General features: G+C 38.1%; 1 protein-coding gene across 1 annotated transcript in view; it reads right to left on the bottom strand.

Annotated features, from left to right (window-relative positions):
• LOC103811895 (putative RNA-binding protein Luc7-like 2) overlaps window positions 1-13,097 on the bottom strand; it is a 24,998-nt gene that overhangs the window by 7,444 nt on the left and 4,457 nt on the right. Inside the window, 7 exon segments of the mRNA XM_009084893.1 lie at window positions 785-814; window positions 1,600-1,624; window positions 1,627-1,681; window positions 3,987-4,163; window positions 4,866-5,009; window positions 5,668-5,778; window positions 5,875-5,973. Coding sequence (XP_009083141.1) covers window positions 785-814; window positions 1,600-1,624; window positions 1,627-1,681; window positions 3,987-4,163; window positions 4,866-5,009; window positions 5,668-5,778; window positions 5,875-5,970 — 638 coding nt within the window. The 5' untranslated portion in view covers window positions 5,971-5,973.

A 13,097-nucleotide genomic window follows, 5' to 3' on the forward strand; every position in this document is an offset into this window, starting at 1 on the left:
CTGTCTGGTCATAGGCAAACAGTGAGGGGAAACCAACATTAGAAAGGCTACGAACTCCTACGTGACTAATGCAGACAATTTTATAGTTAATTCTTGACTATATGTATGGCTGCAGCACAGCCAGTTCAGACTTCTGAAAGCCTTTAAAAAGGTGGGAAAAAATTAGTTTTTCAATTTAAACTCATGTCTTTATCAGGCGAAGTTGTAGAACTTTGAGATGCAGTGACAGGGCTCATCTGTCAGAGCCCCTGTACTGTGATGTTCTGAAAAAATAGGACTCTATCATTCCCCACTGCTACAACAAAACTAGTCTAGAAGGTTCTACGCACCATAAAAATTCAGTATTTTCTTTCTTTCTTTCATTTTAATCACTTGGCAATCACACCTCACTGGTCACCTTCAACTCTGAAGGTTTGGAAGAACACTCATACTATTGATGGGTGATCTCTTGAGAGTTAATTTGGTGCTTAGGATTTTAAAAACAAGAGCTTTCACCAAAAGGTATTAACCATAAGCTTTTGTATAGAAAAAGCAAATATCTTTGTCCAGGTGTTATATGGGACAAAAAGTTGCATTGCAGTAGCCACAAAACAGACACATATGTATGAATTCAGTAGCATGGTGATAAATGCTGTATAAACACACAGAGAGGTGACTGTGGAAAAGAAAACTTTGTTTCTAAAGATGGACACCTTGAACTAATAGTGCTACACAAACTTATAACATTTCAGCACGTGAGAGGTTGGGTTCACCACTGCTGTTCCTTGTCTGCTCATTTATGTACCTTTTGGCATGCTTGCTGTGGGATCTGGACCTGAAACAAATAGAAAACAGGGATTTTTCTTAGAGTCTTATTATCAAATAAAGTACAATTTAGTAGTAACAAGCCAGACCGGTTGATCTGCTACTGCATTTTTTGTTTCACTAGCAATTATTCAATGGCCTTTTATTTGATGTCGACACCTTTGGAACACATTTACCAGAAAACACATCCCTGTCTTGTGTTTTTTCTTTTGGGTTTTTTATTTATTTTTGAGACTACCATACTAGAAACCCAAAAGAATATCTGATCTGCTTTTCAACTCCCATCCCTCGCACAGAAAAAGCTTACAGTTCAAGTCAGTATTCCCTTATTACCTGACAGGCAAGTATTATCAGACTGCTACAGACTTCAGAAGTTTACTATTTCACAGAAGAACAGGGAATTACTTCCCTTACTCATACATTCAACTACTTTCAATAGGTAAAATGTCTAACACCTACCATGAAAATACCTAAGAGATGCTAGAAACTCCCTTGTGTGTACACTCACACCTGTCAGGTCTCAGAACAAGGTACACACCTGAAAATCATCTCATTTAAAGGCCATTTGTTCAAATATGTAGAGGCACTGCTATCAATAGTTTTTAGAAAGGCTTTCACTGAAAACAATTCCAAGTTTGCCAAGTTAGACATGATATTCCGTCTCCATTCTTGTAGGTTTCCAAGGAGTGCCAACTATTGTAATTCTACAGATTTAGAAATGTGTGAACTACAACACAGTTTTCTCATTAAACTTATATAAGTCATTATGTACATGCAATTAAAAGAGATCCCCACCTCCTTAGTTTCTCAAAAAAATTCCCTCGCCACGTTTCAGACGTTCCTGATTTCGTTTCTCCTGTTTATCAGCCACAATCCTCTAAAAGCAAAGGAATATATTCATTAAGTTACATTTCAAAATTTCTCAGATGAGGGTCCTATAAAAATAATCTAGACCATTAACATACAGTTCTTTCCCTCAGGTATATTTCCTTTCCCTTGTGTATATTATTCCCTCTCTCTTCCTCAGGACATATATCGTTCCTGATTTCGTTTCTCCTGTTTATCAGCCACAATCCTCTAAAAGCAAAGGAATATATTCATTAAGTTACATTTCAAAATTTCTCAGATGAGGGTCCTATAAAAATAATCTAGACCATTAACATACAGTTCTTTCCCTCAGGTATATTTCCTTTCCCTTGTGTATATTATTCCCTCTCTCTTCCTCAGGACATATATATACACATATACATATTTTGGTGGGGTTTTTTCCTCAAGAACAGAAGTTATTGCAGAAGAGCTGCAGCAAATAGATGGGTGTTACACGAAGACCTGAAATATGCAGTGTTAAATACGAAGTTTTTAATAAAAGGGAATTCAGAGCAGCAAGTCATGACTTTAATGTAAGACTTTCCATGCCAATCCAATCATATTTTGGCCACTGGGGAGAGGTAGAAAGGAATCAGAACTGGAAGCGTTAACTGTTTCTTAAAGGACTTGGTTGGGCCGACAGCTAAGTTTTGAGGCTACTTGTTTCAGTACTGTGACCATGAGACATTTCCTTAGAGTAGATGTTTCAGCTGACAGCCCCCAGGGTGAACTCACTACTACTGGGGACAAGGCACGCTCAGTAGAGGGCCCTCAGATGTGGAACTCACAACTGGAGATCTGGCCAAACCCAAGTCTTGCCACCTTCTGGACATGATGCAAGAAATTCAACTCTTTGTAAAGACCTTCTTCTGAGAGGTGGAATTGCCCCAGCAGCATCTTGATTAGATCTCTGAGGAGAGCTCTGAGGAAGGAGGGGATAGTTATTATTTTCTTTTTTTGTTAGCAAAGCACTTCAAAAGATTACTTTATTGATGCTTTGGGAATGTGAAATAGTTATCCATGCATTTTTTTTCCAAATGGTGTAAACAATCAGTTAGTTCAACCCTTTATGTCAAATTATATCTATACTTCCTTGTCCCACATCTGTAATTTAACTACAAGCAAGGTTTCTTGTTCGAGTGGCTCTTTGTATAATTTCATGGAGGGATGAGAGGAAGCACACATGATCTATTCTAGGCATTTAAGTTACACCAGCAATATTTAGGAGCCTAAATTGCCAATGCAGTCAATGGAAAGAGTTGGGTTCTCCAAAGAGAAAGTCACAGTATCCATGCAAGACAGCTGGAATATTATGAAACATAAACCAAGTCAATTTACTCAAACCCTGTAGCAGCATTTTCTGCTTTTAGGGCTTCAACTCATGTAGCTATTGCCTTCAGTCATTTCTACAGTTAAATGCTTAATTGAGCTGTGAACTCCACAATCTATATATTAAGGTGATCAACAGCATCAGTGTCCAAATCCATCCTCTTGCATACTGGAAGTCCAGAAAATAATTCCAGTAAGTTTTTCTTCCAGCACATGATTTCTGGTCAAGATAGCATTGTTCAGGATAATATTCCAACTGAATTTCCAATCTTCAAGCTACAGAGAACATGCAACCTCCCCATAGCACTTATTTTAATTGCTAACCTGACTTCAAGATATACATCAGTTTGTATTCCCACTTGGAATAGCTACAACCTTGAGTTGTTGGAATGTGTTTATTTCATCTATTTTAAGTTAAGCTTAAAAGCCTTCAAAAATTACTTGGAAAAAAGAAAACTTCATCAAAATTACCTCCTTATCTCAGTAAACATCCAGCAGGCTCTTTGAGCTCCAAGCATTTCTGTACATTTTTTGGAGAACTTTTCCAAGTGTTATCATCCTCCTTATTACATGCTCTTGTATTTTCAAGTGTGTCATTATTACTTTTAGTCAATTAACTGGCTAAAAGCCAAGTTCATTTGGCTATCTCCTATGACTGTTAAATATGTTTCAACATCACTGTCATTTGCTTAAAATACAGTTCTCCATTTCACAAGTAGAATTCACACAGAATGTTCCCAAGGTACATTATTCTACACATTCAGTGTTTTAACACATATTCAGTGCAAAAGAGGTCATCTCAGTAAACTATCCAGGTAATTGATGCTAAATTAGAACGTTTAGTGGTTTTTTTCAGGCTAATGAAATTCCAAATTCTAGAGTGATGTGAAAAAAAATTCACATGCCCAGAAATAAATATTCCATTAGGGCTGCCTGGCAAACAGTTAAGTCATACTACACACAAAAAAACCAGAAGAATGATTTACCCTGAGTTCCTCAAGCTTCTCTCTTATTTCAATAAATCCTAAGTGCAGTTTCCCTCCAAAGTGATCAGCAAGTCGTCGGTCATTGTCATGAAGACCAAGATAAGCTGAGCACACTTCACAGACCCGTAGCTTCTGCTGCTGAAAGCTGGAGGCAGGCATGGAATTCCTGTATACTTCCTAGAAAAAAACAACAATTTCCTAACTGTTACTGCTCAGTGCATATAATACAGGGATAACACTTTACCAAAGGTATACTATAAATTGATAATCTAATTCAATATACTCCAGCACAGCCTCTAGTTAATTCACGCTATTCATAAGTCAACTCATTAATCTCATTAAGATACAAGGTAAGTTTCCTTATTTTGAAAACTGAACATACTTAAGAGCAGAATATCAGCAACTGGTTTTGCAAATTAAAGAAAGTGGGACAATTATTACCTTTACTTACAATTATATTACATAGAAGGATGAACAACTTCTTCCTATGCAACAATGAATCCACACAAACACTACAATTACTATGTTAACATAGAATGACAATACTACACCTGTTCTGTAATTCTGAACCCAATTTAAAGCAATATTAGTTTCCTAAGAAATCTATCTGAACTTCAGACAATAATTAAATAAGTTATCTGATACAATAAAACTATAATAAATGCATCGTTTGTGGAAGGGAATATCATTTTAATAGTATAGCAGTGTATCCTGGACTTTACTGCACAAGATGCTGCAAAGCAATTTCTTTAGTTCTATATGAAGCAAATAGCTAAGGAAGTGACAGCAGATGAGACATCGCCTGTGTTACACTGAGGTCAACCAATTTAGTGTTCACCCTGCCCTCTCCATCCCCCAAGCCTTACACAATCAACTTACTTCTGCTTCTCTCTTCTTTACCCGAGCCTTCTCCACTTCATCCATCACTTTTTGAGATTCTTCCACATTCCCATCAGCCCCAAGCTGTTCTACTTTGGCCAGCAGTTTCCCGATTTCTTCATTCAACTCATGAACTCTTTCAGCCTTGAAAGACAAGGAAAGTCTTAACAAAGGAAATGTTTTTAATTATGGGAAACAATCTGAACTACTACTGAGTTGTTATATGCAAAACTGGCAGGACAGCATGAAAAGAAACATGCAGAGATAACTAACTTCTCCAGGTAAAAGCGAAACAGAAGACACTTCACTGAAAAACACATGAAGAACGACTGAGTTACCAAATCTATCTACAGCTTCAGAGGACTGCTCAAAAACTTCAGTAATTTGCACTGTTGTGTATACCACACCATTTAGCAAAATTAATATTTGCATAACTATTCCTCCTAGCATGTGCATAGATGTGAAGAAAAATCGTAACATTTTTTTCATGAAAAGAACATCAATTTTTGTTTACTTTATGGATGAAGTTTTGATCACAAAGTGTCAGAATTACTAACATCTGTACGGCATGGAATCACAGACAGTCAAGTTTCCTGAGGTTGAAAATATCAAGAAAGGTCTCTTCCCTGTGTTCTCCTTTCTGTGCCTAAAAGGCAGTTTTAGGAAGGACAGAGAAAATGTGTTACTTTTCCTCCCTCCTCAGTGTGAATTCTCAGATTTGATCACTTGCCAAACCTTGAAGTTGGCTCCTGAGTAAAAGTGACCTTCAAAGAGACTCCAGTGACTAGTTTTACATGCTTACTTTAGCTGCAACTTCAGCACTGATCTCTTCTTGGGTTTCTGCTAGTCTTTTCTTAGCCACTTCTGTTCGCCTGTCACAGTCTGCAATAAATGACTGCAGGTGGTCCATTGCCTGAAACATCAATAAGAAGAGGGATCAGTGCTGTCGAGAACATGGATACGGCACACAAAGTATGCATTCTCTACACCACGAAGACAAAATACATACATCAAGCTCAAAGAAGAAATCTTGATCTTTGGATGCTATTTCATAGTCTGCCCTTAACGCCAGGTCATGCACCTTCAGGCATTCTCCAAGGTCCATTCTCTGTGAAGAGACAGAGGCAGTGTGGTTTAACTTCTCAGAAGTGTTATAAGGAATAAAGTTAGCATGATTTTCTTTAACAGCCAAATATTCTGAAGCAAATCATCTCCCCTGTGGGAATGAAAGGACAGTTTAACAAAGCTGTAAAATGATACCAGGAAATAATACAAGCAATGAGAATGAATAGCTTAGCTTGTCACGATGGCTGTTTGCATTACAAAGCATCATTAATGTCCTGCAAAAACACTGTTTTACTGAAGGTTCAAAAAAGTGACTGAAGTGGAACATTTTGTATTGAATTTAAATAGCTTAGGAGAGCTAAGTTCCCTGAAAATAACAGGCAATTAATTAATCAAGTTCCTGACCTAAACTGTCTGCACACTATGGTGCTGTGTTTCATCACCCGAAGTAGGTACAACCACAGAAACACTGTTAAGTGCTACTTAAAAAACATCACTTGAAGCACTTGGAGTAAGACACCAAAAACCAAATCCCAGCAAATCATTTTACATGTAAGTGAAGATGAGCTGAGTGTTGTTGGATGATCAAGACAGAGCAATGTGCACTTGACAAAAACCCAAACAAATGAAAAAACCCACCTACAAACAACAACAACAACAAAGAAACTAAATCCAACCATCTAAAAAACCAATTTGCAATGGAAACAGAATTGGCCAAGACACAGGCACCCTCTCTGCAGAAGCACAGGCTCATGTATCATCACTGCACGTGATTATTACTTGCATCACTCAAAACCAGCAGTTTCAGTTAAGTCTGCTCCTGGCACTGCTCACTCGATATTAAGAATTAATCCCTTCTTAATATTGAAAGCACATAATGAAAGTTGAACTCAGATGGAAAAAGATGTTACTGTTGTACTTTAATAACAGTTTTAGAAGCAAACCCAAAATAATAACTTGTCTGTGAATTCTGTAAACAGAAGATGAGTGTTAAATCAGAAAGTGCTGCAGGTCATTTGCATGTGAGCCAAGTGAGTGAGGGTTTTTGTTTGCTTACTTGTAATAAATAAAGTACTTGGATTTAAGTTAACAACTCAAGCCTCGTAAGTATAGTAAAAAAACCCTAAACATGAATCACTTTCATCTTCTCAAATCCTCAGCCAGTTGTTCCAACGAATACATTAAAGTAATTTTTTATGGAACTTGTTGGTATATGTTAAAAACAAGAATTTTGAATTTCAAGGTTTTTTTATAAACTGCCCTGGTTTAAACACCCTTCAGCCACCATAAATCTGTTTTCCGGAAAACACTTGATTGCAGTAGAGAACATCTGACTGCAACGATAAAGAAAAAATTAGCTTTCCCTTTTGCAACTATACAGGACCTCAGCAATTTTGCTAACTGATGCAAATCCGCAAAGACCTTGGAGCTGAGCAATGTATTTATACATGTCTGTTTCCAAGTCATCAGATGCTGACAGTATTTAAACTGAAGCATTCTTTCAGCAAAGTACTTCAGTACTAGGAAAGCAATATGAAAGAACATTTTAAAATTATCAGACAATTAGGCACTTAAAAACTCCCCTAAAACTGTGAAAAGATTGCCTTTATGCTGATTCATCTCTAGTACTGGTAAGGTCTGTAAGGCTAAACTGTAAAACTCAAGGCCAATCCTGTTCTAAGTGAAGCACTTTAGAACTAAAGGCATAGAGAAAGCTAGTGACATACTTCAATAGGTCTGAATGCACAACAAAAAGCTCAAACAGCCACCACAGCATGAGAAAAATGATATTTTAATATGCAATCTGCACACACTTGGAAGAAATGCATGAAATAAACTTCTATTACACACTAAACGCCCCAGAATTCACCTAATACTACCATGACATGCCGTTCACTTGACATCTGTTTTATACTTCCTTTCCCTCTACTTGGGTTGGATTTGACCTCCACAAAACAGTAATTTTCTGATTTCTTCTCTTCTTACTGCGAATTGTAAATCCATAGCCTGAAAGGATGGTAATTACTCTGAGCCAGCATTGCTACAGAAAAATTTCCTGTCCTCCCTTTATCACTGTGCTGTGCCACTCCATGCTGCCACATCTGCCTATGCAGTCAAACACAATCTGGGCAAAACATATCTTAGCAAACCAAAAATAGTGGCAAGTTTTTCAGCAGTGCACCTCTGCCCAAACAATGTGCTGACTATATGTGGGGACAACACAGCAGTGGACCTAAGGACCTAGGATCTCTTACACCATCGAGATGGCGAATTCCTAGACTCTTCAGCAACTTCAGTAATATTAGCAGCAATGTTAAGATGATGAAGGGGCTGTTAATGAGGACTTATTTTTGTTAGATGTCTCAAGAGAAGAAAGTCTGGCTCCCCTTCCCCTCTTTGATCCAACAGTGCTGCCTTATAAATACATGGCATAACAGGGAGCAGAACAAGCAAGTATAAGAGAAAAGGACTCTTTATCATTAGCATTGCTGCTGAAGAAACTACATTGCCGTTGGAAGTGCTCCTTAACACAGCCTATACTAGTCCTGGTTAATCCTTTGAAAACCTTCACAGAAATATTACTACTCAATGCCTTTCTTACAAGTTCTATTAGCAAACCTCAATGTAGAGACATAAATAATCACCCCCCAATTAAAACTCTTAAACCAGTTTGCATATTAAATGCAAAACCAGGCTGATAAGCACTTCTGCTGGTGTAAGGTATGAAACATCAGGCAAAGACAACTAACTCATCTTGGGGATGATTCATTGCTGTCAAGTCTGCTGCATGAGGATTGCTGAGGACCTCAATAAGCACAGAGCAGCTCATACTAGAATCTGTCTCATATGGCTAGCTGCACAGTAGAGGGACAGCAGATGGAAGTGGACAGAAGATACAGTAAGACACATTATTTTCACTTTCTACATGTCCACCTTGCAATTTGGTGCCCAGACATGCCCCTCCCCCAGAGGCAAAGAACAAGCACTGGCAGTCACCCACCCAAAGACCCATCACATTTGAAACAGAAGATGGCTATGAGGGAGAGTTACTAATGAAGGCTGAAAAAGAATGCACATAGACTGTTTTTCACTGTCGATGCACTGACTTTCAGACAGACTTGAAGTGATTTACAGAGGAGTTCTGATGAGCAACGCAAATAAAGAAAAGTGAGAACATCCAAGGCCCCAGGCTAGATGTGGCTGAAGCTTACTGAGAATGCTAAGCCATGTGTTGGGGCTTTTTGCAGTTTTCTGCACTCTTGCTCAGATTAAAACCAGAAAAAAAAACCCCTACATACCTAAAGGATATTTATTACAAATGAAAGCTATTGCTGACGATTAGTCTAAGTAACCACATGCAAAGCAGAGTCTTAGGAGCCCTTTTGCTACTGCAGAGCTCTGCTTATGAAACTAGTGCCTTCCAGTACCAACTTCTTAACCATTTTCTGCAACCCTTTTTGTATTTCTCAATGTTAGATGGGTCATTAAAGCTGCTTGATTTCGCAGAGCTGAGGTTTAGGCAACTGGTCTTTGATCCCAAACAATGCCACACTGAAACGATTTAGCAATCATTTTTGTCATCCCATCCATGAAATAGATTGATTGCCTTTGGTATTAATATGGAAATATGGATGAGATACGTTTAGTTTAACAATGAGGCATAGCTGTGCTTCAGTCAAATTCGGTACAAAAAAACATAAAATAATCATGAGTTAAGTATGAGTTGACAAGGAAGAGCTGGCCAAGGACTTGTGTGACAGAGTTTATCTGCAAAATAAATGTGCACTCAGAGTAGCTGATGCTAATAACTGAACTGGAAACTAAACTGATGTGATGCTGTTTCTGGAAGAGGAAATTAAGAAGGCTTTTTCTTTTTTCCCAGATCTTGAGCAACCTACAGCAAAATTTCCATTTTGGCACTTTTACAACTACTACACATTCCTCTGACATCAGAAATGTGATTACTGAGTGTATGCTATACAGAGTGCAGAGAGAGCACAGAAAAGCCCAAGTGACTTAAAACACAGAGGGCTCATGTTGAGCCAAGTGTGACACAGCAGCACAAACTATCAAATGCTTCTAAATGCAGCCTGATAGGTTTTTGAAAGAAGACATTCTGGGCAGTGTCTATGTAGAAAATTCTTTCTAGATATAAAGATATCCTTACTAAAGCAGTTCACATTCAGCAAGAGACGGATTTTTTTTTTTTGTCTGCTTAGAAAGATCTGACATTGCTGAAAAATTGATACTGAAGGAATCAGATCTCCTTTATCAAACTGTCAAGGTAACTACTGGGGTCTGTATGAGAACACTTGCTACTGATAAAAGAAGCTGCAGATAGACACTTTCCTGAGATCTTCCTTATTGTGGAACTCACTTTTCATCTGCACTAACAATTCTGTTTCTGACAGATTTCTAGACTTGTGATAAAGCCAGTCCTTTTTTGTAGGCCACACGTGTTCAGAAGGGGAGCCTTTAGGATGATATAATAATGTGGGGTTTAAGTCCTCTGACTCCACTAACAGGGTTAACTTTTGTAGGACTTTACTAGCAGGAAAGAAATGCCGAGCAAAAGAGAGGCAGAAATTATTAAGTGCCTAGTAACCAGTGAATTCCAGGTATCTTCAGAAGTACGATAGTTTTTAAAAGACATTTCTCCCTATAACCATTCTCTCACTTCTGAAGTCCTTAGAACAGATCTCTGCTGACAAAGCTAGCATCAGTCTTTTTCATTTTTAAATGAGATATTTCAGTTGTTACACAGTATTTGTTCTTACAGCCTGACTATATAATACGTTAACACTGAAGCTGATAAACATACAGAAAGCAAGAAAGGTCCCTTCAGCTAGATAAATTAAACCCATTAAAATGGAATATGATATAATCAGTTTGCTTTCCTGGCACTGGTCAAAGAAATAAGAATACGTTTCAAGTGATTGACATGATCACTTGAGAGGACAAGAGAGCACTTCACAATTCATCACCACTGGGCTCAAGGCTACGAATTGAGGTAGCTTATGCAAGCCTAATTTAATTTGATTTGCTAAGATGAAGCAGTTCACATGACCAAATCAGTCCTGAACTGAAAAGCTGATACCCTACAGCACAATGCCTCCCAACAGCTTCTAATGCTTTTTCTCACAGTAGAGGAAAAAAAAAAAAAAAATCAGTCATGCCTCAAAGCACAAGTTTTGGCCATGTAAATAGTTCCACTGAGCCAACGAGATTACTGGCAAAGAAATCAATTACAGATTAAATCACCTTATTAACACCTATCTGCAGATGTGTGAACTATCCAGACTCCTCTTCCACAGTAAAAGGAGATACAGACAGGACATTCAGTAAGCCTAGATGGATTCAGCCCACCTTGAGAGGGATACCCCATGGCAGGTGAACTGAATCTTTTTCTAGGCTACATCGCCTAGATACCTTCTGACTTCAGTGCAAGCTTCAACACCTAGCTCCTCAGCTGAAACCTAAATTTAGATGTCTTAATCTGGAGCTGAATTCCACTAATAAGCTTAAAGTTAATCACATATTCAAGCATATTGCTAAGCCAAGGTCTTCATCAATATGCTTTTAGTCAGCGAGAGTCCTGAAGAGCTGAGTGCAATAAATTCATCAGCACCTAAAGATGTGCTTAACTGCAGGGCTGAGTGACAGAGCAGACTTTCAGGTCTGCATAAATAAAATGCAAGAAGCAATTTTCCTCAACCAATACACAACAATACAAATGCCAAGCTAATCCATTGAGCAGAAAGGAGTTTCTCAACCATGGTTTGCAATACCATGTACAGCATTAGTGAATTTTTTTTCATTAGGGAAGCACAATCAAGCTAGTAAGCCAGACTGCTGCTATCTTCAAAGATAGCTACTGTGTTACTACAAATATTCAGGACATTACTACTTTCAACCTTATTAAAGGTATTTGTTTTAAATCCTTCCACCTTGTCACTTTCATTAGTACTCAGCTGTTCATTCAGAAACATAAAAAGACAGAGATAACACACTTATGTATCCTGTAAAACTTGCAGAACACAGCACAGAGCTTACTTACAACCAGACAATGTTGCTTGATAGGTTCATACCACTCCAGGGGAGTCATCCGACTCCTTCATATGTAGTTTCAGTCCTAATCTCATAACATAGATAAATGTTTTTGTAATACTGATGAAAAATGACTCAAGAACTGTGATTTGGAGAAAAAACCCACCCAAACAAAAAACCAAAATCACCCAAACCCCCATATGCCTGATCTTCAGCAACTATTAAGGATAAAACTAACAGCATGAACCCTCTAAGGCAGAAGTGGCAAATTATTCAGTGCCCCAGCCGACAGGGTTTGCAAAGTCTTATTAATCTCTCATTATAAAATTTTCAGCTTGAAATGAATGAGCAAACTCAAACTATTGACTTCTGCATGTGAACCTGTGCCCCAGTGATCATTACAAAAAAGCAGAGCATCGAAACAGGAGAAAGTGACAGTCAAAAATAAAAATAGCTTTAGTGAGAGGCATTGTCAAAAGCCAAGTTCTGAACAGACAGTGTTCTACAAGCTTGAATACAACTCCTGTGATCTTACCAGATCACAGATTAGTTTACTATGTGCCTCACACAAACTTCAAAACACATTTCAAATAAAAAGAGAAACAGGGAGCACAATAGATTTGGAATTGCAGCTCAATAAATGGAAAGGGGATGCTACACTTTTCTTTGTTTACATTTTTGCTGTTGATACTCAGTATTCTATCTATAGTCTCCATGTAGCCCATCATTCCCACTGCCATCAGAAGCAGGCCACAAAAAATCCAAACCCATACTCTCCCTCTCTCTCCCTAAAAAGTGACCCAAAATCACCTCCAGCAGGCACAGACACTTCTGACTGCTTGACTCAGAATTTCCAAGTCTACAAACCCAGAAGCTTAGCAGCACAAAAACATATCCCTTTATAAAATCCCTAAACCAAAAGTATACCTTCACTACCTTTACCAATACATACTGCAGCCTGAGGAACATGGTTTTTTATTGTCAAGGGAAATCAATGCCTTGGCAGAGTTTTGGGTATTTAGCCATTAAGGGAAAGAACACACTAAATTAACAGGGCCTACTCATATGAGTCACTTTGTCTTGTGTTATCTGTGAATGTCCTCCCCAAGTGCTTTGGAA

This window comes from Acanthisitta chloris, unplaced genomic scaffold, assembly GCF_000695815.1.
Source record: "Acanthisitta chloris isolate BGI_N310 unplaced genomic scaffold, ASM69581v1 scaffold17811, whole genome shotgun sequence".
Taxonomy (NCBI): Eukaryota; Metazoa; Chordata; class Aves; order Passeriformes; family Acanthisittidae; genus Acanthisitta; species Acanthisitta chloris.